The 21273-nt window shown below is 38.8% G+C and overlaps 1 protein-coding gene and 1 long non-coding RNA gene across 26 annotated transcripts in view; one reads left to right on the top strand and one right to left on the bottom strand.

Moving 5' to 3' along the window:
* The window catches only part of CASK (calcium/calmodulin dependent serine protein kinase), a 413308-nt gene that overhangs the window by 283116 nt on the left and 108919 nt on the right, over positions 1-21273 (top strand). For all 25 annotated transcript variants that reach the window (XM_005593339.5, XM_074030323.1, XM_005593338.5 and 22 more), the window contains exons 9-10: positions 9743-9826; positions 19722-19821. In XM_005593339.5, the coding sequence (XP_005593396.1) occupies positions 9743-9826; positions 19722-19821 (184 nt within the window). The remainder of the gene's footprint in view (positions 1-9742; positions 9827-19721; positions 19822-21273) is intronic.
* Positions 1-21273, bottom strand: part of LOC135969076 (uncharacterized) — a 32235-nt gene that overhangs the window by 6689 nt on the left and 4273 nt on the right. The window lies entirely within an intron of this gene.

Genomic DNA, 21273 nt, shown 5'->3' with positions numbered 1-21273 from the left:
TCAATTAGAATGTTATCCAGCTGGTATGAGCAGGCTTATGTTATATTTCAGTATTTGTCCATGTGTATTTGTAAATCATTACTGTCGATGTAAGAGGGATTTTTTTAGAATGGTTGAAATTTAAATATGAAAAACTCCTGGATAACTTGCAAGTTGAAGAAATAAAATGATACTGGTTGCAGTGGCTTGAGCCTGTAGTCCCAGCTACTTGGGAGGCTGAGTAAGTAATTACTGAGTAATTACTCTAAGTAATTAGAGTAAGGTGGGAGGATTACTTGAGCCCAGGAGTGAAAGGCTGCAGTGCGCTACAACCATGCCACTGTACTCTACTCTGGGAGATAAGAGCAATACCCCGTCTCCACAAAAAGAAAAAAAAAAGGAAATAACATAAAGAAAAACTTTGCAATGACGGCTACCCAAAGTCATAATACCGTTGCTTTGTGTCAGAAAAAACCCAAAAAACAAAAAAAAAAAACCAGGCGTGATGCCATGCACCTATAGTCCCAGCTATATAATTTTTTAAAGTTCACAGCCACTGCAAAAGCATGCCAAATGTAAAGACCGTCGATACTAGGAAGAAACTGCATCACCTAACGAGCAAAATAACCAGCTAACATCATAATGACAGGATCAAATTCACACATAACAATATTAACCTTAAATGTAAATGGGCTAAATGCCCCAGTTAAAAGACACAGACTGGCAAATTAGATGAAGAGTCAAGACCCATCAGTGTGCTGTGTTCAGGAGACCCATCTCACGTGCAGAGACACACATAGGCTCAAAATAAAGGGATGGAGGAAGATCTACCAAGCAAATGGAAAACAAACAAAAGCAAGGGTTGCAATCCTAGTCTCTGATAAAACAGACTTTAAACCAACAAAGATCAAAAGAGACAAAGAAGGCTGTTACATAATGGTAAAGGGATCAATTGAACAAGAAGAGCTAACTATCCTAAATATATATGTACCAAATACAGGAATACCCAGATTCATAAAGCAAGTCCTTAGAGACCTACAAAGAGACTTAGACTCCCACACAATAATAATGGGAGACTTTAACACCCCACTGTCAATATCAGACAGATCAACAAGACAAAGTTAACAAAGATATCCAAGAATTGAACTCAGCTCTGCACCAAGCAGACCAAATAGACATCTACAGAACTGTCCACCCCAAATCAACAGAATATACATTCTTCTCAGCACCACATCACACTTATTCCAAAATTGACCACATTGTTGGAAGTAAAGCACTCCTCAGCAAATGTAAAAGAACAGAAATTATAACAAACTGTCTCTCAGACCAATACAATCAAACTAGAACTCAGGATTAAGAAACTCACTCAAAACTGCTCAACTACATGGAAACTGAACAACCTGCTCCTGAATGACTACTGGGTACATAACGAAATGAAGGCAGAAATAAAGATGTTTTTTGAAACCAATGAGAACAAAGACACAACATACCAGAATCTCTGGGACACATTTAAAGCCATGCATAGAGGGAAATTTATAGCACAAAATACCCGCAACAGAAAGCAGGAAAGATCTAAAATTGACACCCTAGCATCACAATTAAAAGAACTAGAGAAGCAAGAGCAAACACATTCAAAAGCTAGCAGAAGGCAAGAAATAACTAAGATCAGAGCAGAACTGAAGGAGATAGAGACACAAAAAACCCTTCAAAACATCAATGGATCCAGGAGCTGGCTTTTTGAAAAGATTGACAAAATTCATAGACCGCTAGCAAGACTAATGAAGAAAAGAGAGAAGAATCAAATAGACGCAATAAAAAATGATAAAGGGGGATATCACCACAAATCTCACAGAAATACAAACTACCATCAGAGAATACTATAAACACCTCTACGCAAAGAAACTAGAATATCTAGAAGAACTGGATAAATTCCTGGACACATACACCCTCCCAAGACTAAACCAGGAAGAAGTTGAATCCCTAAATAGACCCATAACAGGCTGTGAAATTGAGGCAATAATTAATAGCCTACCAACCAAAAAAAAGTCCAGGACCAGACGGATTTACAGCCGAATTCTACCAGAGGTACAAAGAGGAGCTAGTACCATTCCTTCTGAAACTGTTCCAATCAATAGAAAAAGAGAGAATCCTCCCTAACTCATTTTATGACGCCAGCATCATCCTGATACCAAAGCCTGGCAGAGATACAACAAAAAAAGAGAATTTTAGACCAATATCCCTGATGAACATCGATGCAAAAATCCTCAATAAAATACTGGCAAACCGAATCCAGCACCAGCAGCACATCAAAGAACTTGTCCACCACGATCAAGTCGGCTTCATCCCTGGGATACAAGGCTGGTTCAACATAAACAAATCAATAAATATAATCCATCATTTAAACAGAACCAAAGACAAAAACCACTTGATTATCTCAATAGATGCAGAAAAGGCCTTTGACAAAATTCAACAGCCCTTCATACTAAAAACTCTCAATAAACTAGGTATTGATGGGACGTATCTCAAAATAATCAGAGCTATTTATGACAAACCCACAGCCAATATCATACTGAATGGGCAAAAACTGAAGCATTCCCTTTGAAAACTGGCACAAGACAGGGATGCCCTCTCTCACCACTCCTATTCAACATAGTGTTGGAAGTTCTGGCCAGGGCAATCAGGCAGGAGAAAGAAATAAAGGGTATTCATTTAGAAAAAAAGGAAGTCAAATTGTCCTTGTTTGCAGATGACATGATTGTATATTTAGAAAACCCCATCGTCTCAGCCCAAAATCTCCTTAAGCTGATAAGCAACTTCAGCAAAGTGTCAGGATACAAAGGCAATGTGCAAAAATCACAAGCATTCCTATACACCAATAACAGACAAACAGAGAGTCAAATCATGAGTGAACTCCCATTCACAATAGCTGCAAAGAGAATAAAATTCCTAGGAATCCAACTTACAAGGGATGTGAAGGATCTCTTTAAGGAGAACTACAAACCACTGCTCAACAAAATAAAAGAGGACACAAACAAATGGAAGAATATTCCATGCTCATGGATAGGAAGAATCAATATCGTGAAAATGGCCATACTGCCCAAGGTAATTTATAGATTCAATGCCATCCCCATCAAGCTACCAATGACTTTATTCACAGAATTGGAAAAAACTACTTTAAAGTTCATATGGAACCAAAAAAGAGCCTGTATTGCCAAGACAATCCTAAGCCAAAAGAACAAAGCTGGAGGCACCACACTACCTGACTTCAAACTATACTACAAGGCTACGGTAACCAAAACAGCATGGTACTCGTACCAAAACAGAGATATAGACCAATGGAAAAAGAACAGAGCCCTCAGAAATAATACCACACATCTACAACCATCTGATCTTTGACAAACCTGACAAAAACAAGAAATGGGGAAAGGATTCCCTATTTAATAAATGGTGCTGGGAAAACTGGCTAGCCATATGTAGAAAGCTGTAACTGGATCCCTTTCTTACACCTTATACAAAAATTAATTCAAGACATATTAAAGACTTAAATGTTAGACCTAACACCATAAAAACCCTAGAAGAAAACCTAGGCAGTACCATTCAGGACAAGGACTTCATGACTAAAACACCAAAAGTAATGGCAACAAAAGCCAAAATTGACAAATGGGATCTAATTAAACTAAGGAGCTTCTGCACTGCAAAAGACACTACCATCAGAGTGAACAGGCAACCTACAGAATGGGAGAAAATTTTTGCAATCTACCCATCTCTGACAAAGGTCTAATATCCAGAATCTACCAATAACTCAAACAAATTTACAAGAAAAAATTAAGCAACCCCTTAAAAAAGTGGGTGAAGGATATGAACAGACACTTCTCAAAAGAAGACATCTATGCAGCCAACAGACACATGAAAAAATGCTCATCATCACTGACCGTCAGAGAAGTGCAAATCAAAACCACAATGAGATACCATCTCACACCAGTTAGAATGGCAATCACTAAAAAGTCAGGAAACAAAAGATGCTGGAGAGGATGTGGAGAAATAGGAACACTTTTACACTGTTGGTGGGACTGTAAACTAGTTCAACCATTGTGGAAGGCAATGTGGCAATTCCTCAAGGATCTAGAACTAGAAATACCGTTTGACCCAGCCATCCCGTTACTGGGGATATACCCAAAGGATTATAAATCATGCTGCTATAAAGACACATGCACATGTATGTTTATTGCGGCACTATTCACAATAGCAAAGACTTGGAACCAACGCAGATGTCTGTCAATGATAGACTGGATTAAGAAAATGTGGCACGTATGCACCATGGAATACTATGCAGCCATAAAAAAGGATGAGTTCATGTCCTTTGTAGGACATGGATGAAGCTGGAAACCATCATTCTGAGCAAACTATCGCAAGGACAGAAAGCCAAACACCACATGTTCTCACTCACAGGTGGGAATTGAACAATAAGAACACTTCGACACAGGGTGGGGAACATCACACACCGGGACCTGTCATGGGGTGGGGTGGGGGAGGGATGGCATTAGGAGCTATACCTAATGTAAATGACGAGTTAATGGGTGCAGCACACCAACATGGCACATGTATACTTATGTAACAAACCTGCACGTTGTGCACTTGTACCCTAGAACTTAAAGTATAATAATAAAAAAAGAAAATATATAACATGAAAAAGTAAATAAAAGTAAAGCTTTTTTAGGCCGGGCACGGTGGCTCACGCCTGTAATCACAGCACTTTGGGAGGCCGAGGCGGACTGATCATGAGGTCAGGAAATCGAGATGATCCTGGCTAACATGGTGAAACCCCCATCTCTACTAAAAATACAAAAAAAATTAGCAGGGCATGGTGGTGGGCACCTGTAGTCCCAGCTACTTGAGAAGCTGAGGCAGGAGAATGGCGTGAACCCAGGAGGTGGAGTTTGCAGTGAGCCGAGATTGTGCCACTGCACTCCAGCCTGGGTGAAAGAGCAAGACTCTGTCTCAAAAAAAAAAAAAGTAAAGTTTTTTAATTAAATAAAACAGGAATTATTTCTTTGATAAAACCACCAAAGAAAGTTCTGTTTACTTATTTCACATCAAAAAAGAATTTGAGTATTAGACCAAGGAATATGTTAATGTCTTATGACTGTTAAATGATATCTATTTAACACCTTTATCTCTCTGAATTAATGATACTTGGTGTGAATATTTATTCCAACAAAAGTAGAGCATCTAAGAGTATATTTTCTTCACAGATGGTTGAGCTCTTCTCACACCCTCTGTAGCCTTAATATATAGACTGTAAAGTATATTGTCATTAAAAAAAATTGAAAAGTGAAAAGGATATTTATATCAGGCTAATCAATTTGAATTTTGGGAAATGAACACACCAATTACACGTATTTTCCAAATCTTATATGCACAAGGGACTATGAATCATGTACTTCATTAAAGTGCAAGGCACATTACTATTGAATTTTTTCTGAATGCATATTACGTTATTATTAGTAGTATCAGGAGGTACTATTTAATTCAGAAAAAACAGCCTGGCCAACATGGTAAAATTCCATCTCTACTAAAAATGCAAAAATTAGCTGGGTGTGGTAGCACATGCCTGTAATCCCAGCTACTTGGGAGGCTGAGGCATGAGAATAGCTTGAACCAAGAACACGGAGGTTGCAGTGAGCCAAGATCATGCCACTGCACTCCAGCCTGGGCAACAAGAGTGAGTCTCTGTCTCAAAAAAAAAAAAAAAAAGACAAGAGATACCTTAACAGATTTTTTTTTAATCTTGTGATTCTACTAGCTTAGAAAATAATTGATATCATAATTGAAGCATAATTTTATTTAAAAAAATACATTTTGACTCTGTCCTTACCTGTCTTTCCACATCACCTTAGTGAATGGTGAGCAGAAAAGGTGTTTGCTAAAAATAGAGTTCACAGTCAGATATGTAGTAAACTTAAACATATTTGCAATATGTAAAGAATCCTCAGAACTCAATAATGAGAAAACATACAAACAACCCAATTCAAAATGAGAAAAGATTTGAACAGATACTTCAACATAGAACATATATAGATGGCAGATAAGCACAGGCAAAGATGTTCATCATTAGTCATTAGGGAAACGCAAATTAGTGCCACAATGAGATACCTGTACACATGTATTGGAGTGGCTAAAATAAAAAAGACTGACCATACCAAGTGTTGACAAAGATATAGAACAATGGAAACTCATACACTGTTAGTAGGAATGTAAAATGGTATAACCACTTTGGAAAACAGTTTGGCAGTTTCTTAAAAGTTAAACATACTCCTATCATATAGCCCAGCCATTCTACTCCTTAGTATTTACCTAAGAAAGATGAAACACGTCTTCATACAAAGACATTAATGTTCATAGCAACTTTATGTGTAATAGCCAAAAAATGGAAACAACTCAGGGTCCGTCAGCGAGTGAAAGGATAAATTACGGTACATGCATACAATGGAATACCACTCAGTGTTAAAAAGGAATGAACTATTGATACATGCAACAACATGGATAGATTCAAAATCTTTATGCTATATGAAAGAAGCTGGACAATAATGAGCACATACTATATTATTCAATTTATATAAAAGTCTGGAAAATGCAAACTAAGTGACAGAAAGTAGATCAGTGGCTGACTGGGAATGGGGATGAGGGCTACAGAAGGGCATGAAGATACTTTTGAGCATGATGGATGTGTTCATTATCTTGATCACGGTAATGGTTTTATGGTTGTAAATATATGTCAAAACTTATCAAATTGTACATTTTAAACATTTGCAGCTTATTGTATGTAATTATACCTCAGTAAAGCTTTTTGGAGAAAACAAAAAAGTATATATTCAGAGTCTATCTCTCTTTCACCCTTTTTATTATTTCCAACTGGTTTCATCCACCATCATCTTTCACCTGAATTACTGCAAAAGCCTCCTGACTGGTCTTCCTGCTTTTTTTTAAAAAAAAAAAAAACTCTCATCTCCTTCCAATCTATTCTTGGCACAGCCACTAATGTTTCTTTAAAATTGAGGGTTGAAGGCCGGGCGTGGTGGCTCACGCCTGTAATCCCAGCACTTTGGGAGTCCAAGGTGGGCAGATCAGGAGGCCAAGAGATCAAGACCATCCTGCCCAACATGGTGAAACCTCGTCTCTACTAAAAATACAAAAGTTAGCTGGATGTGGTGGTGTGCACCTGTAGTCCCAGCTACTTGGGAGGCTGAGGCAGGAGATTCACTTGAACCTGGGAAGCGGAGGTTGCAGTGAGCCGAGACTGCGCCACTGCATTCCAGCCTGGCAACAGAGCCAGACTCCACCTAAAAAATAAAATAAAATAAAAGTTGAGGGTTGAAAACTTACCTATTAGTTCTCTAATTGCTCTGGCTTGGACATCTTGTACTATGTTGAATAAAAGTGAGGGAAAAAAAGAAAAATTACCTATTGAATACAGTGTTCACTATTTGAGTGATGGGTACACTAGAAGCCCAAACCTCACCATTATGCAATATAACCATGTAGCAAACCTGCATGTGTAACCCCAGAATCTATAAAAATAAAGTCAGATCATGTCACTCTAGCTCAAGACCCTCCACTGGCTTCCTCTCCTACTCAGAATAAAAGCCAAAGGCCCGCATGGCCTACCCCAGCCTTGTCATCTCTCTGATCTGATCCACTATTCTCCTTGACCCCTTCACATCACTTCACATACATTAGTCTCCTGGCTACTTCTTGAAAATTCCAGACATACTCCCTCCCTTGGGCCTTTGCATTGATTATTTTCTCTGCCTAGACCACTCCCTCACCTCTTCTAAATGTCACTTTCTCAATTGGGCCTACTCTGACCACCCAATTTGTTTTTGTTTTTTAGAAATGAGGTCATGCTCTGTTGCCCAGGCTGGAGTACAGTTGCAGTCATGGCTCACTGCAGCCCTGACCTCATGGGTTGAAGCAATCCTCAGCCTCCCGAGTAGCTGGGATGACAGGTGCATGCCACCACACCTGGCTAATTTTTTAATTTTTTCATAGAGACAGGTTCTTGCTAGATCTTGAACTCTTGGCCTCAAGTGATCCTCCCATCTCAGCCTCTCAAAGTGCTGGGATTATAGACATGAGCCACCACACCCAGCCAACCACCCTATTTTAAATTTCAGTGTACCCAATCCCTCCTACCTGCTTCACTTTTTTGCCTTATTCCATAGTACTTTTGACATACTCTATAATTTACCTTTTTTGTGTTTTCTCACCTTCTTGCACTAGAATATGATCTACCATGAGGGCTGGAATCTTTGTTGGATTTCCTTGTGTATGCCAAATGCATAGGACAATGCATGGCATATAATCAGCTCTTGAAATATTTGTGAAATTAATGAGTACTTATAGCATATGAATCCTCAAGATACATTGGCAAATTAGAGTAGGACCAAAGTGAGGAGAAGAGTAAGAAGAGATTTAAAATATACATGAGGGGCCAGTCACAGTGACTCACATCTGTAATCCCAGCACTTTGGGAGGCCAAGGCGGGAGGAACCCGCGTGAGTCCAGGAGTTCAAGACCAGCCTGGGCAACATGGCAAAACCCCATCTCTACAAAATATACAAAACTTAGCCAGGCATGGTGGCACTTGCCTGTAGTCCCAGCTACTCGGGAGGCTGAGGTGGGAGGATTGCCTGAGCCAGGGAGGTTGAGGCGGTGGTGAGCCAGGATCTCATCACTGCACTCCAGCCTGGGTGACAGAATGAGACCCTGTCTCTAAAAATATATAAATAAATAATGGGGGATTCATTTATTTTTGAAACAGGGTCTTATGCTGTCACCTAAGCTGCAGTATAGTGGTGAGATCCTAGCTCACCACAGCCTCAACCTCCCAGGCTCCAACAGTCTTCCTGCCGCAGCCTCCCAAAGTACTGGGATTACAGGTGTGAGCCACCACACCTGGCTTGCAGTGAGCTATATCAGACCACTACACTGCAGCCTGGGCAACAGAGGAAGACCCTGTCTCAAAAAACAAACAAACAAAAAAACAAAATAAGTGTGTCCTAATTAGAAAAGTCTGTAATTGTTATAGTCCATGACAATGTAGAATGCTGAATCAGTTGTGGAATTGATTTTTCAAATGCTTGTTTTACCTGGCAAATACATCAAAGGTAACTTGAGGCCAGGCACAATGGCTCACACCTGTAAATCCCAGCATTCTGGGAGGCTGAGGCGGAAGGATCACTTGAGCTCAGGAGTTTGAGACCAACCTGGACAACATAGCAATACTCCTTCTCTATTAAAAAAAAAAAAAAGATTAGCCAGACATGGTGCACTTATATCCCAGCTACTCAGGAGGCTGAGGTGGGAGGATCACTTTGAGCCCAGGGGTTCAAGGTTGCAGTGAGGTATGATTGTGCCATTGCACTCCAGCCTGGGCGACAGAGTAAAACCCTGTCTCTAAAAAAAAAAGTAACAATGCCTTTATAATAATTACGATTTGTTATTTTAGCCATATGTATGAAATTTATGTGACCTATTATTTTAGCCCTTTATTGCAGAAAATGAAATATTATTTTATTACTATCAGTTTAACTTTAATGTCCCTCATTTCAGATTGCTTACCAGTATCATGGAATAAAATCTCCAATCTAAAATTCAATCTGAGTTTTCTATTTAAGAATTTTAGCTTTATTATTTGTTTTAGATTAAGCTTCTGCACTTTTGTAAACGGTTATATATGTTCATTATCTTTCATCTTACATAGGAGCGGGATCGTTATGCCTACAAGATTCATCTTCCAGAAACAGTAGAGCAGCTGAGGAAATTCAATGCAAGGAGGAAACTAAAGGTAAATTGAACAAATCAGCAAAAAAGCCAAGCAGATATAGTTAATGATCATGTTTTTATTCTGTTTTGGTGCCCATAAATATGTACTAATGCTGGCCATTGTTTTTGTTATAGCTAAATTCTCATTTCCAAAAATTACCACCACTTCAAAAAGATTTTGGCTTTTTAAATTATTTAAGGTAATATGTCAGTATGAGTCTAAACAATAAATTATAATAGAAGATTAGTTGTATTTTAGATTTGTCTTAAATTTATAGCAGAGATATAGTTATATTATTATCCATTATTATTGAATATAAATCTAGACCATGTTTTTTCAAACTTAAATATTTTGACAAATGTATGTTTAGTTCAATGGAAATAACTTTGAATTAGAATTGGAACTAGGGGCCGGGTGCGGTGGCTCATGCCTGTAATCCCAGAACTTTGGGAGGCCAAGGTGGGTAGACTGCCTGAGGTCAGGAGTTCGAGACCAGCCTGGCTAACATGGTGAAACCCCATCTCTACTAAAAATACAAATTAGCCGGGCGTGGTGGCGGGCACCTGTAATTAATCCCAGCTACTCGGGAGGCTGAGGCAGGAGAATAGCTTGAACTTGGGAGGTGGAGGTTGCAGTGAGCTGAGATAGTGCCATTGCACTCCAACCTGGGCAACAAGAGCGAGACTTCATCTCAAAAAAAAAAAAAAAAAGAATTGGAACTAAGATTGAACAACTATCAGAGAGCAGTAAATAAAATCTTACACTACCTTGATCTACTAGAAAATATTTACAGCTCAGATCACTTTTCTCACCTTTTTTATTCTTCCCAGGTGTCTTTCTCCCTCTTACCACTCTCCCTATCCTCCACCTCACAAAAAAAAAAAAAAAGAAAGAAGAAAACTGGTAATCACCCCATATGGGGAGTCTGTTTGACTTTAAAAGGTTCTGAAAAAGACCAAACATAAAATAATGGAATCTTTTCAGCACTGAGAGAAAATGCTGTGAGAGAGCCAACCCTCCAGAGTAACAAAGAAAAATTGATTATCTTAACTTCTTAAAATTAATTTATGTTTGACTTACTTTTGATACTGAAAAATGTTAACTGTTCTCTAAGTGGTTGATTGGATAGTAGTCTTCCTTAGTCACATGACTCCTGCCAACTATAAAACTTTTCTTCTTAAGTATTTTCAGATATGCCATAAATTCTAATAATACTGTGAATTTATTTTTCAACCCCTGAAGTTAGTGAATTATTATGTATAACTCTAGACTTATAAAAACATTTATATGAATTTTGAGGAAACTATTAGGCCACAATATTATCCTACAGACCTGAAACTTTTAACATGGTCCCCACTAGCCACATGCAGCTATTTAAATTAATTAAAATTAAATGAAAGGTCAGTTTCCCAGTCACACTAGCACATTTCAAGTGCTCAATAACCACATTTGGCTAGTGGCTACTATATTAGACAGCACAAATGTAGGACATTTCCATCATTACAGAAGGGTCTATTCAACCGTGCTCCTATAGAACAAGGGAAATATTAACATATCATTGTTGGTGTTGATTATTCCCATTTTAACTTTTCTCCTCACTGATTTTGCAGTCAAGGGTTCAAACTGACTCTTCTCTATTTGCTTTAACAGTGGTTGGCCAAAATAATTATTAATGATAAGCCATTATTGAGATGGTACCCAAGGAAGTTTCCCAAAACTTTTATTCTTTTTGCCTTGATATCCACCTAAACCTGTGTAACCTACAAATAAAAAACTCTTATTTTCCATGGTGAAATTTGGTCAACTGTTTTTGAAGTTAGTTTCCTCCCCAAAGGAACTATTATTATACTTTTTTGTCAACTCTTCTGTAAGTCCTTCTAAACCTAATGCTGCTTTGGCCTCATGTGACATTACACTGTATGGGGTTGAACCTTTCGTTGCCCAAATACAGACATTTCACCAGAGGGCTTGGGCTTGCCCCATCACAAGGAACACATGCTGTACTTCTCCCAGGGCCACAGAATCAGACTTGGGCCTAAAATAGCCAAAGTGGTGACTAAGATTCGTTTGGACAGGGCCAAGCTGTCAAAACAGAGGGGTCATGTGGATTTACCACATCCCTTTGCAGGGCTATTTAAAGTTTTAAGACCCACCAAACAACCTAGAACTAGGAACATCAGCAGGGTCATTAGTGAACATGTTTGGCTTCTGATAAGGCTGTATTCTTTTGAGTAGTTCAGCCACCTTGTTAAAACATGTTACACCTACCATCCTCAAGGAACTAATTCTCATTCTGCCTCTTCAGTGGACTTCTAGAACAGAGATTGCAACTTCCTTGGCTTTCAGAGTTCACCACACACTTTATTTTCACACAACTAGGTGCTCATCCTACCCAGACACTATTCTTAACCTTCTCAATGGTGGGTGACAGTTGAATTTGTAATGACTCCCTTGGAAGTGATTAAAAGGGAGTTCACAGAAAGCAGTAGAAAATTACTTTTGTGGCCAGGCACAGTGGCTCACACCTGTAATCCTAGTACTTTTGGAGGCCAACGCGGGCAAATCGCTTGAGCTCAGGAGTTCAAGACCAGCCTGGGCAACATGGTGAAACCCCATCTCTACAAAATATACAGAAATTAACCAGGTGTGGTGGCCATGCATGCCTGTAATCCCAGCTACTTGGGGGCCTGAGGCAAGAGGATCGCTTGAGCCTGGGAGGTGGAGGTTGCAGTGAGCCAGGATCGCACCACTGCACTCCAGCCTGGGTGACAAACTGAGACCTTGTCTCAAAAAAAAAAAAAAAAAAAAGAAGAAGAAAATTACCTTGGTAACCTAGTCATGATGGAATGATGATGGAAAAATGTATTTTCCCCATTTTGGTTACCACACGTTTCATGTGTCGAGTTTTTTCCTCCTAATTCATACTAAGCTCTGGAATTGTAATACTTCAGTAAAAAAAAAAAAAAGAATCCTCTAGATAACAATACTTTCTTTAATAAACTACATAGTTCTGAGCACAGAACTGAATATGAGGATCATATTTACTCAAACTGAATATTAGGATACATGAGACAGACTGCATGATCTCCAGGCTCTGTGGAAAATTTGTGCTCTGTGGTCGGGGCTCTTAAGGAGGCACACCTGTACTCTAACCCTGGCTGTCATCTACTGAAGGAGGTACTAAGGAAAGTGGTAACTGTGGGTATCTGAGGATGTCTATTCAGAGAAGACACAGGAGGGAATGTATTCTGAAGTCATCCCCATTGCTTCTGCAATTATTTCTACCCCTAGAAAGCAAATTCCCCACAGTAAAGTATGCTGAAGAAATTCTATACAAATAGAAGCAATATTCTATGTTAGGGTAAGTTTATTGCAGTCCATTTAAGAAATGGTGAGTTGAGTCCACGTGATCCAGTTAAGAGAATAAAATCATTTATTTCCTATATATACAGAAAGCAAGGATTTCTAATAACTTTCTACAGTTTTTCTTTATTATTATTGTTTGGTGTTTTTTGTTTTTGTGTTTGTTTTTTTTTTTTTTTTTTTGAGACAGAGTCTCACTCCGTCGGCCAGGCTGGAGTGCAGTGGTGTAATCTCGGCTCACTGTAGCCTCCGCCTACCAGGTTCAAGCGATTATCCTGCCTCAGCCTCCCAAGTAGCTGGGACTACAGGCACCACCACATCCAGCTAATTTTTGTATTTTTAGTAGAGATGGGATTTCACCATATTGGCCAGGCTGGTTTTGTACTCCTGACCTCAAGTGATCCGCCCGCTTCAGTACCTCCCAAAGTGCTGGGATTGCAAGCATAAGCCACCGTGCCTGGCCTTTATTAATTTTGCAAATTGCAAAAGTATTCTCTGACTTACTGATTGGTCTCTTGTGCTCCTGAACTATGCATAACTACAAAAGGTTTGTTTAGGAGTGCCATTTTCTAGTACTGTATATAGCTGTACTATCCAGTACAGTAGTAAATAGCCATATGTAACTATTTACATTTCAGTGTTAATAAATTAATATTAAATAAAATGTAAAATTTAGTTGCTCCGTTGCGCTAGCCACCTTTCAAATGCTCAGTACCTCGTGTGGCTGATGGCTACTGTATTAGGCAGCACAGGTTTAGAAAATTTCCTTCATCGCAGATAGTTCTATTGTACGGTATTGCTATGGAGTCTTGGTACCTGCAGAGTAATGCTTATACACTAAGCAGCACTTTTTGACAGGTCAACCAGGAAGCTATAATAGATACTTTTTGGCAATCTTCTTTCTGTTAATTCAACAAAAACTAACTTAAAGATTTATCAAAGACCTTTGTGCCTTAATGAAACCCAGCATTTACATACAGTCCTCTCTGTAGTAAGGGTTTGTACAAAGGCAGTAAATTGAGATAGCAATCGTTGTGGGCGTCTGCTAATCAGAGCATTAAATCTGGTATCCAAAAGATAACCTTTGAGCCTGAGCAACATAAGGAGACCCCCGGCTCTACAAAAAATAAAAAATTAGCTGGGTGTAGTTGCACACACCTGTGGTCCCAGCTACTTGGAAGGCTGAGATGGGAGGATCACTTGAGCCTGGGAGGTCAAGGCTGCAGTGAGCTGTGATCCCACCACTGCACTCCAGCCTAAGTGACAGAGTAAGACTCTGTCTCAAAAATTAGCAGGGTGGGGACCTTAATTCTAAAAACTGAAAAAACTGTTATTCTGGTATGAACAGTTCCACAAATATTCTGGTATGAACAATTCCAAAAATAATAAGTGAAGTGATTTTGATCTTATATATTGATTTTACAGATCAGTTAATTTGTGATTTTTTTTTTTTTTTAAGAAATACATATATAGGCCGGGCGCGGTAGCTCACATCTGTAATCCCAGCACTTTGGGAGGTTGAGGCGGGCGGATCACCTGAGGTTGGGAGTTTGAGACCAGCCTGACCAACATGGAGAAACGCCATCTCTACTGAAAAAAATACAAAATTAGCCGGGCATGGTGGCACATGTTTGTAATCCCAGCTACTCGGGAGGCTGAGACGGGAGAATTGCTTGAACCTGGGAGTTGGAGGTTGTGGTGAGCCAAGTTTGCACCATTGCACTCCAGCCTGGGCAACAAGAACGAAATTCCATCTTAAAAAAAAGAAAAGAAAAGAAAAGAAATACATATATAGATATATGTTGTTTTTTCTTTTTTAATTGAGACAGGGTCTCACTCTGTTGCCCAGGCTGGTCTCAAACTCCTGGACTGAAGCAGTCCTCCCACCTTGGCCTCCCAAAATGCTGGGATTACAAGTATGAGCCACCAACCAGTTCATGATTCTGAAATGTAGAATTTATTACTTCCTGTTGGGCAATAGATTTTGAAAATTATGTACATTTAAGACCATCTTTATAAAATACTTTTACATAGACCCAAAAGAATTTCTAAGATATCTATTCTGTGCAATTACTCTTAAATATAGCCATATCTAGTACACTTACAAGTGTCATTTTTCATTTTCTCTAGAGAAAATACTGCAGCCTCTTTTAGTCATATATCCTGACTGAATATTATGAAATTCCAGGTTATACCAATAACCTATGTTTAGGTTATGTTTGAGTATTATATATGTATAGACTATGCAGACTAAACTGAATGATAACTTTGGTTGTGACTATATGGAGACGTATCAAAAGTTCTGATTTAATTAATCATGTCACCTAATTATCATCTAGGACCTAATTCTTAAGTATAATCAACCCGAATTCTTTAACATCTCTACCTTGAAATTATTTTCTTGACTTTTGCTCGTCTCTGTTCAGCCTCAACCTCTCCAAATTCTCCACCCTTTTTAAGGCTTTTGAGTTCAGTCGTCTGAATTCTAATAGGATGATTATCTTTCAAATTTTTTGTCACATTCCTCTTGGTATGTTCTGGTGATACACTTTCCCCCCTCAGTATATTTCCCTGTTGACTCAGGAATATGACTATATATTACCTTGTTATTTAGGTACAAAGCCAATTATTCTGTATCTGATACTGGTATATTTTGTATTTAGATGTTTTAAAATGTACCCTCCTGTCATGACTGTGTATTACCTTGCTATTTGGGTACAAAACCAATTATTTTATATCCAATACTTGTGTGTTTTGTATTTAGTGTTTAAAAATGTACCCTTCTGCCATTGTACCTATCAAACTTCATGATGCATGTTTCTGAGCTCAGGAAATACCAAAAAGGGAGTATTCAGTTTTTGGCTTTTGTCTTCAGGTCAGCAATACATCTTTGTTCAGCTCTTGTGTTCCTCAATATCTTTGTTCCCCCATTAAGTGCATTCAGTAGTTTAATTTAGCAGAAATCTGACCTAACCATTTTCTTGTTTTCCACTTCCTTAAATGCTACACAGAATCATCTAGCCAGAAGCATTCCATTTTGATGTTTGACATATTGACATTTCAAGAAAACTATAATTATGATTAAGAATTCTTTCTGGTTCTTAACTACAAATTAAAAACTTGTGGTGCTCTTTTTCTCTGAATTTATAATCTGCCTTCTCCTTTCTAGGTTAATTTGCTTGATAAAAAAGTACTTTAATATTATTTATCTTAACAGATTGTGAATAGTCTAATTAACTCAAAAGTATTATGTTTCACCCTTAAAAGATACTAAATTATACCTTCTAAATTAAAGCAGGTAGAAAACTTCTTTGTCAAGGGTTTAATAAACCAGAAAGTTTGAAGAACTACTTGCATAAAATCTGATTTTTTTATTGTTGTATTACATTATTGCTATTGATGAGCAATATTACATTATTGCCAACCCCTGTATTCATTATTGCTCATCAGTAGCAATAATGTAATACAGGGGTTGGCAAACTATGACCTGGGAGTCAAATCCAACCCACTGCCTATTCTTGTATATAAAGTTTTATTAGAACACAGCAAAGTACATTAATTTGCATATTGTCTATGGCTGCTTTCACACTACAATACAGGAATTGAGTAGTTGCAAAAGAGACCATATGACCTTTAGAGCCTAAAATACTTACTGTCTGGTTATTTACAGAAAAAAAATTGCTGACCCCTAGTATAGTAGAAATCCTTGAACTGGGAAGAGTAGTCATTGGATGTCAATTATGTCTACTCTTCATTGTGTCTCTAAGTTGACAGAGACCTTAACAGGTTGCTAAGCCTCTCTGGACCTCAGTTTTCTCATCTGCAAAATGAATCTCTTAAAATCAATAATCTCTAAGGTTGATTCTCAAACTCTAATAAAATTCTATGAATCCATGACCTATTTCAGAACGATGTTGCTGTTTTACACAATGGCTTGCATTGAATATTTAAACCACCTATAGTCACTGGGTTCAGACAACTAAATATTAGGTAGGGCACCATGGCTTACACCTGTAATCCCAGCACTTTGGGAGGCTGAGGCCGGAAGAGTGCTTGAGCACCAGAGTTTGAGACCAGCCTGGGCAATATAGTGAGACTCAGTTTCTATTATTTAAAAAAAAAAAAAAAACTACATAAACAAAACTGCTAGTCATAAGACAGATAAATTTAAAACATAGTACTATTGTTTCAAAAGCATTTACATCTCAGGGCTCTTTTAAATAGTGTTTTCCTAGTAGTATAGGTATTTATTATAGATCTTTGACGATAGCAGTAGCAAGAACAGGCCTTGAAGCATATAACTAACATTTAAGAAATACAGTTGTACTTCATTTGAAAATAAAAATAAAGCATCTCTAAAAGCCTAATTTCAGTGTGTGGGAAACGCGATTTGATATATAAAAATTCCATTCCCCCTCAGCTTTTAGGAAACATGTATAATACGTAAAGTGAAATAAGTTTCTATAGAAAGAAGAACTCAACATTCACTACTGTTTTTTCAACATGGCAGCTATAATTCTGCATAAGAACCTTTCATGCGTAACTTTAGACTTTTGGAAATCTCAAGTTACCTGGAATGTTAACATCAGTATCACCTCTCTCTTTTTGCTCTTCCCTTTCTACAGTAAGTAAACTTTGTGGAAATATATTTTATTAATGTTTTCTGGCCAGGCACAGTGGCTCACACCTGTAATCCCAGCACTTTGGGAGGCTGAGGCGGGTGGATCGCTTGAGAGCAGGAGTTCAAGACCAGCCTGGGCAACATGGTGAAACCCCATCTCTACAAAAAAATACAAAAGTTAGCCAGGCATGGTGGCACAGGCCTGTAGTCCCAGCTACTTGGGAGACTGAGATGGGAGGATCGCTTGAGCCTGAGAGGTTGAGACTGCAGAGAGCTGAGATTATGCCACTGCACTCCGGCCTGGGCAACAGAGCGAGACACTGTCTCAAAAAATAGTAATAATGTTCTCATATTAGCAGATACCTAAACACACACAAGTTTTATCTTTCCAGAAAAATTCAAGAGTTAATATTTAAAATGTAGACTTAGACTACTTAGGTGATTTGATAAACTAACTAAATGAGTGATTCTACATAGACCAGCAAAAGGCTGTGCTCACGTTCTAGTTCTTTATTAGCAGAGTTAGTAATGATGTACACTTACAAAATGCTTTACAATTCGCAAAGCACTTTCATGAATACATTATGACTTTTGCCAATCCTGTAAGATAAGTCCGTTTTAATATTCTTTTTTTTTTTTTGAGACGGAGTTTCGCTTTTGTTGCCCAGGCTGGAGTGCAATGGCACGATCTTGGCTAACCGCAACTTTTGCCTCCCAGGTTCAAGCGATTCTCCTGCCTCAGCCTCCCGAGTAGCTGGGATTACAGGCATGCGCCACCACGCCTGGCTAACTTTTTGTATTTTTAGTAGAGACAAGGTTTCTCCATGTTGGTCAGGCTGATCTCAAACTCCTGACCTCAGGCGATCTGCCCGCCTCGGCCTCCCAAAGTGCTGGGATCACAGGCATGAGCCACTGCGCCCGGCCCGTTTTCATATTCTTACTTTACAGATAAGAAAGCCTAGAGATGTTAAATGATTTACTCCCAAATACCACATGTTCTCCCTTGTAAGTGGGAAGTAAGCTGTGGGTACACAGAGGCATGCAGAGTAGTATAATGGACACTAGAGACTTGAGGGGCAAGGGATAGAAAATCACCTGTTGGGTACACCGTACACTACTCAGAAGACAGATTCACTAAAAGCCCACACTTGACTACTGTACCGTTTATGCATGTAACCAAAAACCACTTGTACCGTTAAAGCTGTTTAAATAAAAAATAATAATAAGTATGATTTACTGAAGCAGTAACTCCCAACATTTTTCCACTCAACAGTCCTAAGGGATGTCATGCACTCAAATGGCAGTGATTTCCAACTAGGAATGAGGGGAGGCTATGCATATAGCTTAAAAGAGTCATATGTAGTTGATTCTGTTGTGTGGCCTGATGGATAATTACTATACAAAAGTAACACATTGTCATTGTTAAAACTAAAAGAGGGAAAAAAGATTTTAAAAAGAAAAATGACTCATAATCCTACCACCCAGAGATAATTAATGCTATTAACATTCTGGTGTATATGCAGTCTTTTATATCCATATTAACTTTTTTACCCAAAAATGAGATTATAATATACATTGATTTTAAACCTTCTTCATGTAATTAATCACAGACATCTTTTCATTCCACTAAACACCCTTCTACAACATCAATTTATAATAACTGCAGAATATTCCATTCTGTGTTGCATGTTTGAATTCAAGATGTAAGTGATTTCATATACTTTTCCAATTCCCAATTAGTGTTATTCTGGTATATGCATATGTAATTTATGTAAAGGAATCTGAAATAATTTAAAAGCTACTTCTCTTCTAGCCATCATCTCCCATATATTTGACTTAATGGATAATCCTTCAGATAGATAATTTGTTAAATAACTTATTTATATTTGTGTATTTGTTTTAATAATCTATTTTTTCATCTCTTTGCTTTAGGGTGCAGTACTAGCCGCTGTGTCAAGTCACAAATTCAACTCATTCTATGGGGATCCCCCTGAAGAGTTGCCAGATTTCTCCGAAGACCCTACCTCCTCAGGTAACTGGATAATTCACTTATTCACCTGTGTGAGTCATTTGGTATTTACATCCATTCTTTCCTCTTGTGAATAAACTTTTTCTGTGCATTTAGTTAAATCCTCCAACGGATTCTAAGGAAGTTTGTCAGCAACCAAATCCTGTCTACATATGTCTTTTTCCTTTTCATTTTAATACCAAAGTTGCTTTCTCCTGTGGCTCCAAAACCAACATTTCACTTTTTTTTCTTTTTACCTCAGTAATACTTCCTCCCCTTTCCACACTCTTGACCCAGCATTGCATTCCATCCAATCCGACATCCTAGTCAGTCTTTTGGGATCTTTCTGATTACCTTCTCTCTCAACAAAAACTTCTGATATAAACTTTTCCCCAGGTCAGTCGTATTAGATCAGACTGTGGAGCAGCACTGCTTTGAATGGAATCTTTCAATGTAGAGCTGTCGTGTGGATTATCTCCTGAAACAGTTACCAAGTTCTTCTCCATATATAAAAATCCATAACATGGCCAGGCATGGTGGCTCACACTTGTAATCCCAGCACTTTGGGAGGCCAAGGCAGGCAGATCACCTCAGGTCAGGAGTTCGAGACCAGCCTGGCCAACAGGGCAAAACCCCGTCTCTGCAAAAATACAAAAAAAAAAAAAAAAATTAGCCAGGCATAGTGGCCTGCGCCTATAGTCCCAGCTACTTGGGAGGCTGAGGCAGGAGAATCACTTGAACCCAGGAGGCGGAGTTGCAGTGAGCTGTGATCCGAGATCATGACACTGCACTACAGCGTGGGTGATAATGCGAGACTCCATCTCAAAAAAAAAAAAAAAAAAAAAAAAAAAATCTGTGACACTTGCATACAAGTATCCAAGGTGGAAGAAAATAGAAGAGTTATTTGTTTTGATGAACTGTATATAGGTACCCCTGAAACAACCTGCCAGTGTTCACAAAATCATTTTATAAGCCAGTGCAGTGGTGTGCATGTGTAGTCATAGCTACTCAGGAGGCTGAGGCACCCGGCTCAGGAGGATCACCTGAGCCCAGGAGTTTGAGGATGCAGTGAGCTGTGATCACACCACTGCTCTCCAACCTGGACAACAAAATGAGACCTCTCCTCTTAATTAAGAGATAAAAGGCCGGGCGCAGTGGCTCACGCCTGTAATCCCAGCACTTTGGGAGGCCGAGACGGGCAGATCACGAGGTCAGGAGATCAAGACCATCCTGGCTAACACGGTGAAACCCCGTCTCTACTAAAAATACAAAAAAATTAGCCGGGCATGGTGGGGGACGCCTGTAGTCCCAGCTACTCGGGAGGCTGAGGCAGGAGAATGGCGTGAACCCGGGAGGCGGAGCTTGCAGTGAGCCGAGATTGCGCGGCTGCACTCCATCCTGGGCCACAGAGCGAGACTCCGTCTCAAAAAAAAAAAAAAAAAAAAAAGAGATTAAAAAAAATAAAAAACCGAAACC

The sequence above is a fragment of the Macaca fascicularis genome, chromosome X, assembly GCF_037993035.2.
Source record: "Macaca fascicularis isolate 582-1 chromosome X, T2T-MFA8v1.1".
Classification (NCBI taxonomy): domain Eukaryota; kingdom Metazoa; phylum Chordata; class Mammalia; order Primates; family Cercopithecidae; genus Macaca; species Macaca fascicularis.
The sequence above is the reverse complement of the archived record's forward strand: the minus strand, read 5'-3'. Positions and strand labels throughout refer to the sequence as shown.